General features: G+C 51.2%; 1 protein-coding gene across 2 annotated transcripts in view; it reads left to right on the top strand.

Moving 5' to 3' along the window:
- SIRPA (signal regulatory protein alpha) overlaps positions 1 to 17222 on the top strand; it is a 42774-nt gene extending 25552 nt beyond the window's left edge. Inside the window, exons 3-8 of one of the 2 annotated variants that reach the window (XM_064382289.1) lie at positions 237 to 554; positions 1157 to 1489; positions 3404 to 3517; positions 6539 to 6563; positions 12085 to 12124; positions 14701 to 17222. In XM_064382289.1, coding sequence (XP_064238359.1) covers positions 237 to 554; positions 1157 to 1489; positions 3404 to 3517; positions 6539 to 6563; positions 12085 to 12124; positions 14701 to 14955 — 1085 coding nt within the window. In that variant the 3' untranslated portion in view covers positions 14956 to 17222. Of the gene's footprint in view, positions 1 to 236; positions 555 to 1156; positions 1490 to 3403; positions 3518 to 6538; positions 6564 to 12084; positions 12137 to 14700 lie in introns of both variants that reach the window. The other variant, XM_021665748.2, reaches the window with a different exon arrangement.
- The last annotated feature ends 1338 nt before the right edge of the window (positions 17223 to 18560 follow it).

The following is an 18560-nucleotide window of genomic DNA, read 5'->3' as shown; positions in this document are numbered from 1 at the left end:
TGAACTCAGGCCTGGGCTTCCCTCTGGGCCCTGCCCTACACTGTCTGACCTCAGGCGAGTCCTCGCCTCTCCCAACCTTTGCATCCTGCTCTGTGAAATAAGAATAAGAACCATCCTCTCCACATTATTAGAAGGATTAAAATTAATGTCCATGAAGGTTCTTAGCGTGTCACACACTCGTCGTTAGTGATGGTCATCTCAGTCATGTCTGCTGTTTGTCGATGCTCCTTTTGTAGCCAAACCCTCTGCCCCCGTGGTGTCAGGCCCTGCAACGAGGGTCACACCTGAGGACACAGTGAGCTTCACCTGCGAGTCCCACGGCTTCTCTCCCAGAGACATCACCCTGAAATGGTTCAAAAATGGGAATGAGCTCTCAGCCCTCCAGACCACCGTGGACCCCGCAGGAGAGAGCGTGTCCTACAGCATCCGCAGCACAGCCAGGGTGGGACTGACCCGTGGGGACGTTCGCTCTCAGGTCATCTGCGAGGTGGCCCACGTCACCTTGCAGGGCGACCCTCTTCGTGGGACTGCCAACTTGTCTGAGGCCATCCGAGGTAGAGGACCCTCACTCCCAGCCCAAGCCCACACCTGGCTGCCAAGCCCACTGCCCACTCCCGTCTGCCTATCCAGCTCCCCTTCTGCTCCAGGGCTTGAAAGGCCTGGAACCTAAATTCCTAACTGTGCTGCCCACCTGCCATGCACCTAGGTGTGCCGGTCACTTATCATCATTTTAATGGCAGTGGCTAGGTGACCACCCGCCAGGCGCCAAAGACTGTGCTAGCTGTTTCATTTATTTTCCCATTAGCAACTACAATTATGAGCACCTACTATGAGCTAAGCCCCTATGTGCTTGATGATTTTCTTTATTTTGCTACAGTAATAACATTCCAACTGCATGCCTGGGGTTGTGCTTGTAGGTTTCACTCATTCTTAGCCTAGTAGGAGCTACCAGTCTGTGAGCACCTACTATGTGCTGGGTGTTGTGCTTAGTAATTTCACTCATATGCAAAGAGCACCCTCAATGTCTGAGCACCTGCTGACTCCCTAGCACTGTCCTGGTGACGCCCTCACCATGGTGGTGGGAGCTAAGTTATGGAGCCCTCCCTATGACCTGTCTGTGCCACAAGGTCAGAGTTTCTGCCCTGTGCTGTTTCAGTTCCACCCACCTTGGAGGTTACTCATCAGCCCATGAGGGCAGAGAACCAGGTGAACGTCACCTGCCAGGTGAAGAAGTTCTACCCCCAGAGCCTACAGCTGACCTGGTTGGAGAACGGAAACGTGTCCCGGACAGAAACAGCTTCAACCCTCATAGAGAACAAGGATGGCACCTACAACTGGGCAAGCTGGCTCCTGGTGAACTCATCTGCCCACAGGGATGGTGTGGTGCTCACCTGCCAGGTGGAGCATGACGGGCAGCCGGCGGTCAGCAAAAGTCTTCGCCTGGAGGTCTCAGCCCACAGGAAGGAGCAGGGCTCAGATACCGCTGCTGGTGAGCTTCTATTTCAGCTGCCCCAGCTCTTTTAAATTTCTATCTTAGTTTTGTGATTTTTTTTTAAATGTTAAAAGTAGTAATTCACGCTTATTCTAGAAGAATCTAGATGTGTATAAATATAAAGTAGAATTTTAATGTCAGCTCCATTTCCCCAGATCCCACACTCCAAGAGTCACCAGTGGTAAGAGTCTGATGCACATCTTGGTAGATCTTTTGACCTAGATTTATATCACAGGAGGAAAGAGGGAGAGAGGGGCCCCATCTGTTCATGGCGTCCTGCATCTCGCCTTCTTCACCTGACAGTTACCATGCTCCCCATTCCTCCCTGGCCCACCCCTCCTCCCTACTCTTTCTAGCCGCTGCGGCGTCTCCCTGGCTGCCATCGGAAGCCTGCCCCACTGAAGCCGGGTGGAGTCATGCAGGATAGCTGCAGCTTGTCACGTAGTTGGGGCTTCAGTGAAGATCCTTGTACATGTTCTGTCCCACATGTGACTATTTCTGTGTGATTGCCCAAGGAACGTTTCAGGCCAAAGGGCGAACTCGTGTAAGGAAGAGACCGTGCTGTTGCTCTGCTGAGAGAGCGTGAGGGTGTCAGGGTAGCATCTTCTCAGCCCCTGCAATGTGGTGTTGGTGGACGTCGCTTCTGTTTTCAAATGGCTGCCCCTGGTTGGCATTTCAATGCTGCCATGGACTATTTCATCACCTGTTGTCAATGTGGCTGATGACTTGTCAATAGTACAACCTTGCATGGATTAGAATAGAAGCCATTTCTGTCCTTCCCACACCCTTCAGGGGAGCTCTAAAAGACAGCCTTGGGGCTGTGGCAAAGTGACCCTTTGATTTCACCAGTGCCGGGTTTTCATAGGATGTATAGGGCGTCGGGAGGCAGGGTGTGTGGCTTTCCACGCCAGCTCTGTCGCAGACTTGCTGTGTGACCTTGGATGAGTCAGTGCCTCTCATCTGGGCCTCCACTGGCTCGTGGCTGTGGTGAAGGAGATGAGCTTCACGATCCCTCAGCTCTGAGTCTCAGCTGGTAGGCGCCATGACTGTCTTGTTGGGCATTGTATCTTCAGGGTCTGGCCACAGTAGGGACTCAATAAATGCCTTTTGAGTGAAAGAGGATGGAAGAGTTAGTTGGTTAGTTGGTTGGTTGGTTGGTTGGTTCATTGGTTGGTTATAGAATCCTTAGTTAGCCAATGAGGTAGAGATGACTGTTGGCCCCAGTAACAGAAGAGGAAGCCAGGGTTTGAAGGAAGGTTTAATTGACTTGCCCAGGGTCACACAGCTACTTATTGGCATTGATTTGAAAACACATTTCTGTGGCTTAGAGCCCTGCTCCTGATGAACCACAGTGCTCTGGTCTATGACCCTCTTATCTATGCCCCGAGCAGCCAAGCCTCCATTGTCATTTCCAGAGTCCAGGTTCAGAGCTCCTATGCTAACTTCTGAGCCCAGTGTTCATGGCCCAGGTACTGGGCACAGATCGGAGGTCAGCCCCTGAGCAGTGCAGAGCCCGGTAGCCACACTGCCCCTTCTTCCAGCTGCTGATTCAGAGTTTCCAGTGGATTTGGGCTGCCCTCGTGACCGCTCTGTGGTTCACTCCAGATGAGAAGGAACGTTTCTGAGTGAGGTCTCTGCCTGCATCCTGCAGCCAGAGTTCCTCCGTAGCTCTCAGTGGCAAATATATTCCCCCCGGCACCTCAACATGGTTTTTGTGCTGTTCATGGATGAGCCTCATGGGCAAGCGTGTGCAGACCCGTGAGCGTGCCCATGTGGCTCGAGACATCTGGGAAGGCCCAGACAGATGTTCCCAGTTAATGATGCCTGCTTGGTGGGGAAAAGCGGTGGTGGGGTTGGTTTTCTCTGTTTTTAATCTGCATACATGAAGCCTCTATTCCGTGTGGTCCCTAGAGAAGACCGGAACTAATGAACGGAACATCTATATTGTGGTGGGCGTGGTGTGCACCTTGCTGGCGGCCCTACTGTTGGCGGCCCTCTACCTCGTCCGAGTCAGACAGAAGAAAGGTAGGTGCAGTCCCCTCTTCCTCCCTAAGAGTTTGTCCCTGGACTGTCCTCAGAGGGAGACGCCATTAGGTGCTTTGGGTTAAGGGCATCAGCTTTTGCCAGTAGCAAGAAGTCCAGAGGTAGCGGTGCTGGGGCTGGGGCAGTGGCCTCACCACGTTGAGTCTGGGTGGGTCACTCTGTGGCTTCTCCCTCAAGTTTGCAAGATGCTCATCGCTGCTCCAGGCCCCATGTCCTCATGGGGCCACCACTGAGCAAGAGAGCCGCCAGCCCACGAAGAGGGGAGGCAGGGACTCTTGTTACCTGCCTCAGGGAGGACACTGTCTTTCCTGGGAGCCTCCCGGCAGACTCCTGCTTTCCTGGTACAAGTCTAGGTTACATGACAAGCCCCTGGACAGGAGGCCAGAGGGAATGCAGATAATAGTGCCACCCATTCGATTGGGAAGACTGAACGAGTGATTGCGTGGGTTGTTAGGGAAGTAACCTGGCACGTAAGTGCTCAGTAAATGTCAGTCCTGAGTATTACCTGTATTGTATGTGAGCCCAGAAATACGAACACCTCCCAGAAAGCCTCCTCACAGGGCAAGGGGTATAGCCTTTGACTGCACGGCAGGAGGGCAGAGGGTCAGATCCAGGACACGGCTTCTCCTTGCTCATGTGCGTATGTTGTGTGTGTGTGTGTGTGTGTGTGTGTATGTGGTTGGGAGGGTTGGTTGTTGCTGTGGCAGGGCCTCTGACTTTGAAGTCAGACAAACTAGGGTTCCAGACCCTGGCTGTATACGCTAAACAATCAGTTTGTCCTCTACAAGCCTCAGATTCCCCATCTGTAAAATGGGTTTAGCAACGCCTGTCTTGGAGAAGTTATGAAATCCAAATAAGCCCATGTGAAATAATGGGTCTGACACATTCTAGGATCGCCATAAATACACGCTCTCTTTCCCACTCTTGGAGAAGACAATTTTAAGCTGGTATTTCTGCAACCTTTTTTTATTACAAGAGATAGAAATACATTTCACATCTCAACTCAACACATACACACACCCTTTACGTATAAAATTAAAACTGATATTTTCTTTTTTGTCATATTCTTTTTTCTGTTTAAAATGCTGGTTGTGAACCACCGTGAGCCATGGCCTCCAGAGGGACAAGCGCTGTCCTGAGCTGCCTTTCTGTGGCCTGGCACAGCTGAACTTGGAGGGGCACATTGTACACTAGTCACACACCCCTTCGGTAGCTCCTTCACCTCTGCCCCGAAAGCTTCCCTCCCTCTTGGGCTGGCTCTGAGATGCTCGCCGAGCCTCATGCTCCCGTCTGGGAGGACTGGAGTTAGGCCCTGCTTCTCCAGAATCTGCAAGATGGCCCACCAGGACATCTACCCAGTGGGTGCCCTACAGTTCCTGGAGAGCCCCAAACAGGAAGGACTCCTCCTTGGGTGGGGAAGAGACCAGGGGTGACAACCCATCCCATGGGATGAAGCATTCATGGTGGCCGTTAGTGAAATCCTGGCCATCCTTTCTAAGTCTCAGCCCCGGGCACCCTGCCAGGCTCCCAGCACGTGCGAGCTCGTTACTGTGGGCTTAGGTGTTGCAGAGGAGGAATGGAGTTTGCAGAGCTGCGGCTCCAGTAAAGGCCACCCAGCTCAAGTGGGTCTGTGTGCAGAGCCTAGCTCTCACACAGGCTCCAGTGTCAGGGCCAGCTAGCATCCCCCAGCAGTTCCAAAGTGCCAGGCACTGCTCACGGGACTTTACCTGTAGTAACACAGTCAGTCCTCACCGCAGACCTCGTGGGTGACATTACTAACCCCACTTTACAGATGAAGAGACTGAGGCATGAGAAAGTTATAAAACTTGTTCAAGGCCTCACAGCCAAGAGGTGGTGGGGCCAGAATTTAAGCCCAAGGAGCATGTCTGGGACCACCCTGCACACTACCTCCCTCCATCATAACTAGACACCCTTCTCCCTCATTAGGCCCTGGAGGGGTCTGCCCAGCCTCTCAGTGCTCACAGTGAAATGTCCTGATTTCAAATCAACCACTGCCCTGCTGTGTGACCCCAAGGAGTCACCTGGTCTCTCTGGTGTGAAAGGGTCTCTCTGGTGTCACTGGTGTCCTGGTCACAGTCCCCTGGTCTCTCTGGTGTCCTGTCACTGGATTCCAGAGATGACTTGTGTCCAGCACTTTGCAACCTGTCAGCCTCCACTCCATGTTCAGTGCTGAGCACAGCTTCCAACCGGTACTGCTCACCTAAAGATCCAGGGCCTGCCCAGGCACCAGGCGTTCACCCGGCAGCAAGAAGTCTTGCACGGTGGCAGCCTGCAGCCTATTAAAGTGCGGTGCAGAGTGCATCTGGGTGTGCATGTTGCTTTTTAATTACAATTTTACAGCAAAATGGGAGTCAAATGGCTGCTGAACCCTGGAGGCTTCTCTGCGGGATACCCCATATCACAGGTTTAAAACCTCAGAACCAGATGGACTCTTTCCTTCCTTCCAAGATCCTGTTTTTGGAAAGTGGTGGCATGTAAATAAATGGATGCCCAGCCCAACCCCACAAGTTACAGAAGCTCAGAGAGAGGAAGTGACCCACCCAGGGTCACAGTGAATGGATAGCAGACCCGGGGTTCACACCTGATCCCCAGTTTGCACCCCTGCTGGAATATGTTTTCCAGCCACACAGGGCACTGATTTGACCCAGGCTTGTTAGAGGGTCTCTGCTGAGGTTTGTGGTTGAACAGAGGCGAGGCCCAGATAGGTAGGGCGGTTGGCCCCTCCCAGGCTGAAGGCTGCTTTTGGACCCCTGGAAATTTCCAGAAGTGGAAAAGCAAGACCATCTAGCTTACTCCCTCAGAGGCTTCCTTGATGGAAGAGGATGCCCACTGGGTGGGTATGGGGCTCTCCTGTGGTTCTGAGGATGTGATTACAGTATTTCCTCTCCATGTCCCTGGAGGCAAACCTTTGCCCCAAAAATAGTTACATAAGAAAAGTGTGCATCTAGTTAAATAACTGGCTTTGTTTCTTTTGTCTTGCAGCCCAGGGCTCCACTTCTTCTACAAGGTAAGTGCGTCATTGGTCCAGGCCCTCTTGCAGTTATTATTTGGTGGTTTGACAGCCCCCAGACGACAAGGTATAATCCAGGGCCGCTGACCTCACCGAAGTGCCGGTCAGCGTGTCTCTTTCCTCTGTCACCTCCTCACACTGGGTCATGCTGTTTTTAATTATTGTCCCAAATGAGGGGTTTTTTTGGTGCACAGAGGCGCTGATTTCTTGCCTGCTGTCCCCAGACAACTAGACCCTTATCTAATCCCACGTGGACCGGGGCAGAGACCTCCTGGGCTTTCTGTCCTCACACACATCCTGCACACGCCACCGGATGCATCCTCCCCAGATCCAAGTTTGTATACTTTGCTCTTTCCTTCGTTTAGTAAATATTTAATGAGTACCTTGGCGTGCTGTGGCCCTGGAACGCCAGGACTAGTAGGATGGAATCTGTACCCTCTGCAAGCTCACAGCCTGGTCAGAGGCTCAGGCAGTGACGTTACATCACCGGTGGCACTTTAGCTTGTTGATTCACATTTTTAGTGACTTGAGTCCCTACTATGTCCCAGCCCTGCTCAGGGTCAGCTGCTGATACAGCAGTCAACAAGAATCAGCCCAGGTTTTCTCGGGGCTCATACACCAGTGAGAGAAACGGCATAAATGCAGAAATAAAGTGATACATAGTGTCATACCAGGTGGTGACAACTCCTACCCCGCAAGGGGAGAGAGGTGAATGGAGGGGGCCTGTCTTAGGCAGAGGAAGGGACTGCCTCTGAAAAGGGGATGCAAGCAGGTGCCTGAAACTAGTGAGCTATGATGAGAGGAGCGCACTGGGCCAGAGAGGGGGCCTGAGCCAGAGGCAAGGAGAGGAAAGGGACAAGGTCAGGCAGACACAGGTCCTCGGCATCTCGGTATCCTTCGCAGGTGCCCCTGCAGCCAGAGGTGTTATGAACCATTTTGTGAAAAGCCTTTTTCGGCTTTTAGGAAGGCCTCTGATCTTCGTCCCCAGCAGAGCAGAGGCAGCACACCGTGATCTGCCATGTGAACGTATCTGCATAGAACCATGTGGGCATCCATGCTAAGGGTGATAAATGAAACTATAAATAGCTTCGTGTTGGTTCAGATCAGGTTTTGCCACCAACTGCATTATGCCAATCTTTGGATTGTTTAGAGCTTTGTGAGTTTCAGAATTACAGAATAGGAAATGATGATCTGGAGTGGGGCCTGTGGCGGTTAGAAGGACTTGGGATTTTATTCCCAGTGAGATGAGGAACCACAAGATGGACATGATCTGACTTTTGTTTTAAAAGTGTCACCTGGTTGCATCTGGAGCCCAGGCTACAGGAGGTGGGGGTGTGTAGGTGACTGTAGTGGTCCCAGTCCAAGCAAGAAAAGATGCTGACCTGGACCAAAGTGGTGGGATGGGCTGAGAAATGCTCAGATTCTGGGTATATTTTGAAGGCAGAACCAAGAGGACTTGCTGATGGACTAGCTGTAGGATTAAAGAGCACCTCAAGGTTGGGGGCAATGGAGGACTGTATCCTGAGCTGGGGGGTTCAGGTGATAGCTGGAGTGATGGGGCAGATATCAGGCAAAGCAGTTGCATGTAGCAAAAGCAGCCCTCTGCCAGAGAAGGCTCTGGGAAGCATTGGGTGCCCTGCTCCTGCCCAGCAATGTGAGTCCAAGGTACTCTTGGGAAAAAGCCTTGCTTCTTGCTGTGATCTCCACAGGGGCCTCCTGGTCTGAGCCCTGCCCAACCTCCTGGCCTTCTCCTCCCCCAACAAGCAGAGCTGCCTCTCCAGCAAAACTAGGCTCTTCACTGCCTTCCAGGGATATGGGTTTTCCTATTGTCATGCTTGTGCCTGTCACATTCCCACACCTAGGACACTCTTTTCCAAGGGCAAGACTTATTTCTATCCTTTGCCAAAAAACCTTCAGTGGCTCTTCCTATCCCTCAAGATAAAGTCCACATGTCTCCCTGAGGCTTCTGGGCCCCTTTGGTCCAGTCACCTTGAACAGTTTTACTTCCAGCCACCCGCTGTCTTCACATTTCATGACTCAACCAGGCTGTGCTCCCCTCCCCTCCTCCCACAGGCTGGGCCCTCGCTCTCCTCCTCCCCCTTGCACACTGGCCTCTCTCCCTGGCCCTGCTCACACACTACCCAGGGTCCCCCAGCTCCAGGGGCGGCAGGCACAGTGGGCTCTGAATGGCACCCCTGCAGTTGTACAGTATGTTAGCTAGAGTGGGACCCCTCCTGTCACCTGGTCACCTCTTGCTCCTCCTGAGCTCCCAGCAAGGGCCTAACATCCTCCAGGGTTTGGGGGCTTCCTGTGAGCCTTCCTGGTGCCCCAGCATGAATATCCCGGTGTGTTCAAGGTATCTCTGCACCTGTCCCATTTCATAACCCACCCTCTTGAGGGCAGGGCCCTTATCACTCAGATTCACTGCAAATAGCTGCTAAACTTGGCACCATGCCTGGAATGGGATAGGTGCTTAGTAAAGGTTTATTGAATGAATGAATGAATGAATGAATGCCATCCTGAACCACTGTCGCACTTCCCACTCCTCTTCCTCTGAATCCCTAAAATGCTGCTTCCCAGTGGCTACACAGCCCCATCAAGAAGGATCTCTCTTTCTTCTTGTTGTTGTCATCATTATTTTTTACTTGTCTTACCTCCCCAGTTAGACAGTGAGTTTTTGAAAGAAAAGGACATTGTCAATAATAATAACAACAGCAGTAGCAGCTACCATTTATTGAGCGCTGACTGTGCTCCTGGCACTGTTTATGCCTTTACTTATATTAGCCCACTTGTGATTTTAACTCTTGCAGAAGCCCCATGATTTATCACTATCCCTATTTTATAAAACAATGATTTTCAAACTTGAGTATGTTACAGAATCCCCAAAGAACTTGTTAAAACACACATTGCTGGGCCCCACCCCCAAAGTCCCTGATTGAGAATTTCTATTTCCACGAGTTCTCAGGTGGTGGTGATGCTGTTGTTCCCAAGCCACACTTTGAGAACCTCTGTTCTAGAAGGTTCTTACTATTCCCTATCCTATGGTCGAGGAAACTGAGGCTCAGAGAAGTCATGTGACATTCCCAAGGTCCTGCAGCTAGGAAGTGCCAGAACGATGACTTCAGCCTCGACATCTCTTGCACTAAAGCTGGTGCCTTCATCACTGTTCCCATGCTTCTTGCTGTCTATTTCTTCTTCCCCAGAGAAACCAACCGTTTTCTGCCTGTTTTTTATTTTTCCAGCATGAGCCTACCAAGGGAGCCATGAGATCACTTGCTCCCTTTCATCTCTCTAAACCAAAGCAATAGCTAGTGAGTGCTAATGGTGGTTTCCCATGCAGCAGCCGGCTTCGGCTCTGGCTTGCTGGGATCAGACACTTTGCAGAGGACGTTGGTGTGAGTAACAGCTGAGCACCTCAGGGAGGCTGCAAGCCGGGAGGCCGCCACTTTGAGCTCAAAGCGTTCTTCAGGTTGCAGGGCTGGTGGAGGGATTGGCTCTCTCTAACTCCCTGGGTTAGGAATGTACAGACGGAACACTGTCTGTAATCTTCCTCAGCTCAGACAAGAGAAAAATGTGTCTCTGCTCCCTTAATTGGGCACTGGGGTTCATTCGATCAGCCATTTGTTCACTTGTCAGACATTCACTGCGTTTATTCTTGGAATATTTAGGGCTTCCCTGAGTCTTTCATTTATTCATCTGGACTGTGCCCAACGCAGTGCCAAGCCTTGAGCTGGGGGTTGCAAAGGGGAGCAGAAAAGGCCCAACCCTGGTCTCATGGCACTTCAGAGCCAGTGAGAAAATTCATTCATTCATTCAACAAATACATGTGGACTGTTGACAACGTGCCAGCCCAGTTCTCGGGGCTGGAGCTTCAGCAGTGAATGAGACTGGCCTAGTCCCTCCCAATGTGAAGCTCATGGTCCAGGAGGCGACAGGTTACCAGACAAGCTGGAAAGTTAATCAGGGAGGTGGTTCAGCTGCTGACTAAATAAAGTGAAGCCAGGTATGGGATAGAGCAGAGCAAAGAGGTGGGGTCTGGGACGAGCAGCCAGCCCAGCACTGTCAGCAAGGCCATCACAAAGTGTCACCATAGCTGAGTCTTGACAGAGACACAAAAGTTAACCAAGAGGAAAAATAATCAAGGGAGTCCTTTAAGGCTGCGATTGAAGCATGAAATATATAACATCAAATACCCCCCCTCTGCCGAAATATTTGATGGATAGATAAGTGGGTACATGAGTGGGCACATGAGTGCAGGGCAGTGAATTAGCCTGGAGGCAGCATGCCAGACCACACGGGACTCTGAGCAGGGCGATGAGTTGGACTTGAACCAGCCAGCCAGTGGGGAACTCCAGGAGGGCTGGAGGCCAGTAGAGTGGGAAGAGAGCTGCATGATCTTCCCCAGCAGACGTGCCCCTGCTCCTGGAGGGCTGTTCTGTGGCCACGTGGGACCAGAACTGCTTTTGCAGCCAAGCACTCATGCCAAATCCATTAATAAACCTGCTGCCAAGCCCCACTGCTCATTTCTGACATTATCCATGCTAACATCCCCGGAGTTGCCGGCTTGAGAATTGACACAACTTCTGCTGAGCCACTGGCCGTCGTGTGCTCGTCACCTTGACCGTGACCCTCCAGTGAGTCAAGCCTCGGCCTTCAATTACAGAAGCCAGTGCACGAACAACTTCTTTGATTAACTTGGACATCTCGGTCTTTTTCTTTTCTTCCTTTAATGATGATACATAGATGTTTATAATTCAGAACATTTGGAGAATATGGGAAACTAAAAAGGAGAAAAAAAATATCATGCAAAGACCACTGCAGTTTGCATTTTGCTATGTTTCCTTTCAGTGTTATCCACACATTTTTCATAATTGAGATAATCCCGCAGAGAATTTTCCTTTTTCACTTATCATTTTAATGTAAGCATTTGTAATTTAAAAAGAAAAAAAAAAAACCTCCTCATAAACCTTTTAAATCTTTATCTGTGGATTTATCCTAATTTCCCTAACCAGTCCCAACTGGCAAAGCCCTAAGATACAAACCTCCTCCCGCATCCCGCCCTTGACAAATGCCTTTGTGTTGAAAGCTTTTTCTATATTTTGAATTCCCCCAAAAAGAGTGCAATTATGAGTCAAAGGATGAGGACATCTTCCAAGCTCTTGATTTTGCCAGCTGCTTCCCAAAAGGATTGTACTGGTTCGCCTCTCCCACCAGCAATGAATGAAAGCTCCAGTTAATTTCACCATAGCTTCCCCAGCACCAAGTACTATAATTTTTAAAGATCCTTGCCAATAGAGTATGTTAAAAAAAAAAAAATAGTGCTTTGTTTAGAATTCCTTTGTAGTGAGATGGACCCCTTTGGCCAAACATTTGATATGCAGTTGTATATCTGTTATGAGTCCTTCATCCACGTCCTCAACCCATATAGGAAGTGGAGCCTAAATGTTATTCTTCTCAATTTGCATGAGCACTTGAGATAGTGAGGGTATTTTTATCTGTGTGTCTCTTTCCTTTTTAGGTTGCATGAGCCCGAAAAGAATGCCAGAGAAATAACCCAGGTACAATCCTTGGTGAGATGCCCTTCCTGGGAAACTCCATGGTGTGGTTGCTTCACATCTACCAGCATTGCAGATCTGGTTCTAAATTAAGACTCCTTGTGGGGCGGAGGGTGGAGCATCTTACATTCCTAGTTTCCCCATGTCTTGTGCATACTCCTTCTCTACTGCAGCCAAGAGCGGCTGTTGCAGCCTCCTGACTCAGTGCTGCCCATTGCACAGCTCCCCAGGGGTACCATCCACAATCCATCCTATGAAAATGGTGCCCTGGAGTCAGGCTGCAGCTCCCTTAGTGTGGATCGTGCCCTTCCCACCTCTGTGCCTTTGCCCAGGCCAGTCCCTCTACCAGGAGCGCCACCCCCAGCTCACTGCCCACTCCTCCTCACAGCTGGGCTTTCTATGCTATAACTGCACAGCCCAGCCTGCCAGGGCCTCTCCCGCCTTTGCTGATGGAAAGACCTCATGTCATTAATTACCTCACGCAAAGGCACGCTTGCTCAAGCTGCAGGCTTCTGGTCAACATCGCTGAGACAATTTTGCAGGTAACATGGTTTCTGAGAAACCTAGCCCCGCTTATCACCAGCTGATGCTGTCAGACCTTGAAGGCAGAGGGCTCCTCAGCGTCTTGTAACAAGATAGGCCCTGCTCTGAACCCGGAACGAGAGCGCGCCAGCTGTCCTTGACATTTCCAAGGCAGTTGTCATCATTTTAGATGTAATCTGTTGAAGGAGTCGGGCTGGTGAAAGGCGCAGCATTTGTAGACCAAAATGCCTTGGCCCTGCCCTTGTGACCCCTGGGTCCCCCCGCAGCCCTGGACATGAGCTTGGGTTGCCATTAGGAAAAACAAAACAATTTCCAGTCATGAGAGAGAGAGACCTTCTCCCCAGTGATTTTACTTCTGGACTTCCTCCTGGAATCTTCTGGGGGAAAAGATGATGATGAGAAGAATGGGTCATGGAGACATGTAGGAAATTCACATCAATCAGCAGAGACTTACTGGGCATCCACTGTGTGCCACGCCCTGGACAGTGAGCCAGACAGTCATGGCCCAGTTGGCAGAGTGCCTGCGATTCCAGTGCCAGGTGCCAGCTCCGGCCAGGGCGGGAGTTGCACGCTGTCAACGTGGGTTTCCCAGACAGAAGCGAGTGAGAGCAGGCAGGGCTCGGGACAGAGGAGCTGTGTGCTAAGAGCACAGTAGAGTCCAATGCACTTTGGTTCTTTGCCAGCCGGACTACTTTGTCCACTTTATTTAACCTCCCTCCATCTCAGTGTCTTCAGCTGAGACACTATTCACTAAAGTGGAACAGATAATCCTTCCCAAGCAGGGTTGTAATGAGCGTGGATGGGGTGATCTGTGTGGTTGTTTGGTGCTGGTAAGCCCTGAGAACTGAAATCGGCCATTAGTTACGACTGTGCACCAACTAGGAGTTGTGCTGGTTGGTGGTAGCTCTAGTCTGTTCTGTCACACAGGTGCCAATCACAGAGGAAGCAAAGTTTATCATTCATGATGGGCGATTTTGAGGCGGCAGTGGCAGGTGGATAGGATTAGCACATGGGAGGTATCCAGGTTTGCTAAGTGGTTAATGATTACAAACATGTATTGAAGACAGATGCTCAGTAGGTACCAGGCTCTGTTCTAAATGCTTTACCTGGATACTCTCATTCCATCCTCACAGCAACCCTGGCAGTAGACACTGTTGTCATCCCCTCTTTATGCATGGGGAAACTGAGGCCCAGAGAGGTTAAGCGAATTGCCCAAGGTCCCTGAGCTAGAACCAGGAACCAAACCCAGGCTTTCTGACTCAGAACCTTTCCTGCTTCACTAACTGGTGATCTCCTTACACTGCCCCTGTTCTCTGTCTCCCTGTCCCCAGCTTTGCCTTGGGTGAAGCTAAAATTATTGCCATCCACTCATTTATTCATTTATTCAATATGGATCAGACTTCTGTGCCAGCCTTGGTTTCTGAATCATAGCAAATGCCCAGTGAATATTTGTGGAATAAATGAATGAATCTCACCACCCACACCACCATCGGCACCTACTCAGGCCCCCAAACAGACATGGTCCTGGGCGGTAGGTGCTGTGATGGAAAACAAACACGGGCTGAGGAGGCACAAAGAAGGAACCTGGACCCTGCCAGGAGAGGGGAGGGCCAGGAAGGGTCTTAGGATGAGCCATGCTTCATCTGAAATTTACAGGGTGGATTGGGATTTGCTACAAGCAGAAGCAGGACAGACACCCTAGGCTGAGGGACGAACATGGGAAATGGGCAAGGACTGCGGGTGATTCAGGCTGGGAGGAGGCGGGAGCGGGAGGAGGGGACACTGAGGCAGGACTGTCAGGGGACCGCACTGTGCGGGTCAGAAGGACTCTTCAGGTGGGGTGAGGAGGAGGGTGGATGGGAAGGCGCGAGGCTGGAGGCAAGTAACGATGGCAGGAGACGAGGGGAACATGACTTCCGGCTGAGCCAGTGTGGGCCAAGCGGACCCAGAAGCATCCAGACTTGGTGTTCAGTTTGGGTGAGCAGGCCGGGGGCTCTAGAATGACCTTCTCATGACTTTCTCTTCGGGGCTTTTAGATCCAGGACACAAATGATATCACATATGCGGACCTGAACCTGCCCAAGGGGAAGAAGCCTGCTCCCCGGGCCGCGGAGCCCAACAACCACACGGAGTACGCCAGCATTCAGACAAGCCCGCAGCCCGCGTCGGAGGACACCCTCACCTACGCTGACCTGGACATGGTCCACCTCAACCGGACCCCCAAGCAGCCGGCCCCCAAGCCCGAACCATCCTTCTCGGAGTACGCCAGCGTCCAGGTCCCGAGGAAGTGAATGGGACCATGGTCAGCTCTAGCACCCATCTCCACGCGCTTTCTTGTCCCACAGGGAGCCGCCGTGATGAGGACAGCCAACCCAGTTCCCGGAGGGCTGGGGTGGTGCAGGCTCTGGGACCCGGAGGCCAGGGTGGCTCTTCTCTCCCCACCCCCCTTGGCTCTCCAGCACTTCCAGGGCAACCATGGCCCTCTCCACACACATTGCCACACACCTCCAGGCTGACGTTGCCAAACCAGCCAGGGAACCGACCTGGGAAGTGGCCAGAGCTGCCTGGGGTCCAAGAACTCTTGTGCCTCCATCCATCACCACGTGGGTCTTGAAGACCCTTAACTGCCTCCCCGATGCTCCAAAGCCTGATCTTCCAGGGTGGGGAGGAGAAAATCCCACCTCCCCCGACCTCCACCACCACCACCACCCAACTGGGGCTTGTGGGGGATGATTTCCCCTTTAGATCAAACTGCCCCTTCCATGGAGAAGCTTGGAAAAAAACTCTGGAACCCATATCCAGACTTGGTGAGGTTACTGCCAACAGTCCTGGCCTCCCCGATCCCTAGGCTAAAGAGCCATGAGTCCTGGAGGAAGAGGGGACCCCCCACCCAAAGGACTGGAGACAAAACCCTTCGCTTCCTTGGGTCCCTCCAAGACTCCCTGGGGTCCAGCTTTGTCGCTCCACCCGGACCCACCTCTCCCTTCTAGACCTGAGCTTGCCCCTCCAGCTAGCACTAAGCAACATCTCGCTGTGGACGCCTGTAAATTACTGAGAAATGTGAAACGTGCAATCTTGAAACTGAGGTGTTAGAAAACTTGATCTGTGGTGTTTTGTTTTGTTTTGTTTTTTTTCTTAAAACAACAGCAACGTGATCTTGGCTCTCTGTCATGTGTTGAAGTCCATGGTTGGGTCTTGTGAAGTCTGAGGTTTAACAGTTTGTTGTCCTGGAGGGATTTTTCTTACAGCAAAGACTGAGTTCCTCCAAGTCCCAGAGCCCCGAGAAAGGGCAAGAAGGATCAGGTCGGCTGCTCCCTGGAGACACAGCCTTCTGGCTGGGACTGACTTGGCCACGTTCTTAGCCGAGCCACACAGCTGGTACTGCAGCCTTCTGTAACCCCACTGTGGTAAGTCCAGCCTGCCCAGGGCTGCTGAGGGCTGCCTCTTGAGAGTACAGTCTTGTCAAAACCTAATGCCTCAGTCTGCTTATCCGTAAAGTGGGGATAGTGAAGATGACACCCCTCCCCACCACCTCTCACAAGCACTTTAGGGACACATAGAGGGTAGGGATAGTGGCCCTGGCCGTCTATGCTACCCCTTTGGTGACTGCCCCATCCTGGCTTTCTGAGCTGATCCTTGAAGGAGAAATCTTCCATTTCTGCTCTCAAACCCTACTGGAATCAAACTGGAATAAATTGAAGACACCCAGGGTGGTGGTACAGCTATGACGCTCAGGCCGATTCCCCCTCTGTCCCAGAGGTTGGCCAGAGGGTGTGACCCAGTTACCCTTTAACCCCTAACCTTCCGATCGAGTGTGAGGGCCTGGCTAGGCCCAGGGCGAGCAGAGGTCGCAAGCCCTATTTATTTAGTCTTCACTGTAACTCTAATGTTCATGACTCCTGGCCTTGGGATGCCCAAGGGATTTCTGGCTCAGGCTGTAAAAGCGAGAAGCTGAGCCTTCCTGCCCATTCCTGGAGGTCCTACAGGTGGAACTGCAGGACCTCAGCACACCCAGCTCTCTGGGGGATGGTCACTTAGCGATTTCAATGATGGCATCCAGAAATTAGCTGAGCCAACAAACCACGTGGGCAGCTTTGGCTGGAGCTCCTGTGTGGCATCTGGGAGCCACAGTGGCCCAGCCACCTGGCTCGGGCTATTTCCAAATTCCAAAAGATTGGCTTGTAAAGCTTCGCCTCCCTCTCTTCTACCCAGAGACAGCACATATACGTGTGCACACACACATTCAGTATATTAAAAGAATGTTTTCTTGGTGCCATTTTCATTTTCTTGTATTTTAATTCTTGGAGGGGGAAATAAGGGAACAAGGTCAAGGAAGATGTATAGCTTTAGCCTGGCAATCTGGAGAGATTCCATATACCTTGCGTATCGAACCCCAGGAAAAGGAAGGGGTCGAACCAAGCCTGCGGAAGGAGCATGGTTTCAGGAGTTTATTTTAAGACTGCTGGGAAGGAAACAGGCCCCATTTTGTATATAGTTGCAACTTAAACTTTTTGGCTTGCAAAATATTTTTGTAATAAAGATTTCTGGGTAATAATGAGTCCTTCCGGTGTTCAGTATTCTTGTCTTTGTGAGTGTGTCCCTGGGCCTCGTCAGGGCTGCCCACCTTCCCGCCAAAGCCTGGAAGAGGATTGAATAGACCCCAGGGCTTGGAAACAGCCTGCAGCATTTGAGCCTCCACTTAGGTCTTAGAGACATATGATCTTTGTTTCCCCTGGCTCAGAAGGAGTCGGTGTAAGGTTGAGACAAAATTCCAGACAGACAACTGAGTTTGGATCCTGGCTCTGCTGCTTTGTAGCTGTGGGAATTCAAACAGCACCTCTTTGAGACTTGGGCCCCGCTTCTGCACAGTGGGGCAGGAGTAACCCCTGCCAGGGTGACTGTGGGATTCAAGGAGGTTGGGAGCACTAAGCCCATGCTTGGCACCAGACAGGTCCTTACTGAGGCTTGTGTCTTTCCTTCCTGCCCTGACCCTGCATAGCTGAGGCTTGTGGCTTCTCATCACTGATGGGATCTCGGACACCTGGCCCTCCCTCCTGGGGCCTCACTTTCCTTCCCCACCAAATGTAGAAATCTAATGCTTGTCCTGTAATATCCTTGCCAGATGACTTATATGTCAACTGCTGGTTTATAATGGGTGCTCAATAAATGTTAGTTTCCTTTCTCTCCCTCCATTAGATCATTAATGATATTAGTGCTAATTATGTAATAAAGTTAAGGCATTAATATGTTAATAGTGGTTACTATGTGTCAACACTTTGATGACCTCTTTTAAACCTTGTGACTCAAGGGCAATCATGTTATTGATTCCATTTTATAGATGGCACAGAGAGGGCGTGCCACTTATACAAGGTCACACAGAGAATGAGCGATGTTACTGAGCCTCAAACTTCAACTGTATGACTGCAGTGCCTGATGCTTAGCCACTAGGTTAATAATCAATACATCACGTATTGAGCACTGACTGCAAAACCAACCACCGTGATAGCTAATAACAGCTGTGACAAGTATGGCGCCAGGTGCTTCACAGTTAGAACTCACTTCATTCTCTCAACCACCACGTGAGGGAGGAACTCTCGTTCTCTGTGTTTTACAGATGAGGAAACTGAGACATGGAGAAGTCATTTCTCCAATGTCCCGTGGCAGAGCAGTTTGAAGCCAGGGAATCCTGCTCTTCCTCCCCTCACTGAACTTACTGCCTCACTTCATTCTCGTGACGATCAGATCGCTGTGGTTGTGCCCATTTTGCAAAGAAGGAAAGATAAGGTTCTGGAAGTGCATGTGGCATGGCCAGTCTCACACAGTGAGTCTTTAGGCAAGCTGAGACTCGAACTCACATCCACAAGCCCCCTGGGGATCATCCCTACACCCTTGGCCT

The sequence above is a fragment of the Aotus nancymaae genome, unplaced genomic scaffold, assembly GCF_030222135.1.
Source record: "Aotus nancymaae isolate 86718 unplaced genomic scaffold, 86718_ANA_hifiasm-v0.15.2.pri h1tg000029l, whole genome shotgun sequence".
NCBI lineage: Eukaryota > Metazoa > Chordata > Mammalia > Primates > Aotidae > Aotus > Aotus nancymaae.
The sequence above is the reverse complement of the archived record's forward strand: the minus strand, read 5'-3'. Positions and strand labels throughout refer to the sequence as shown.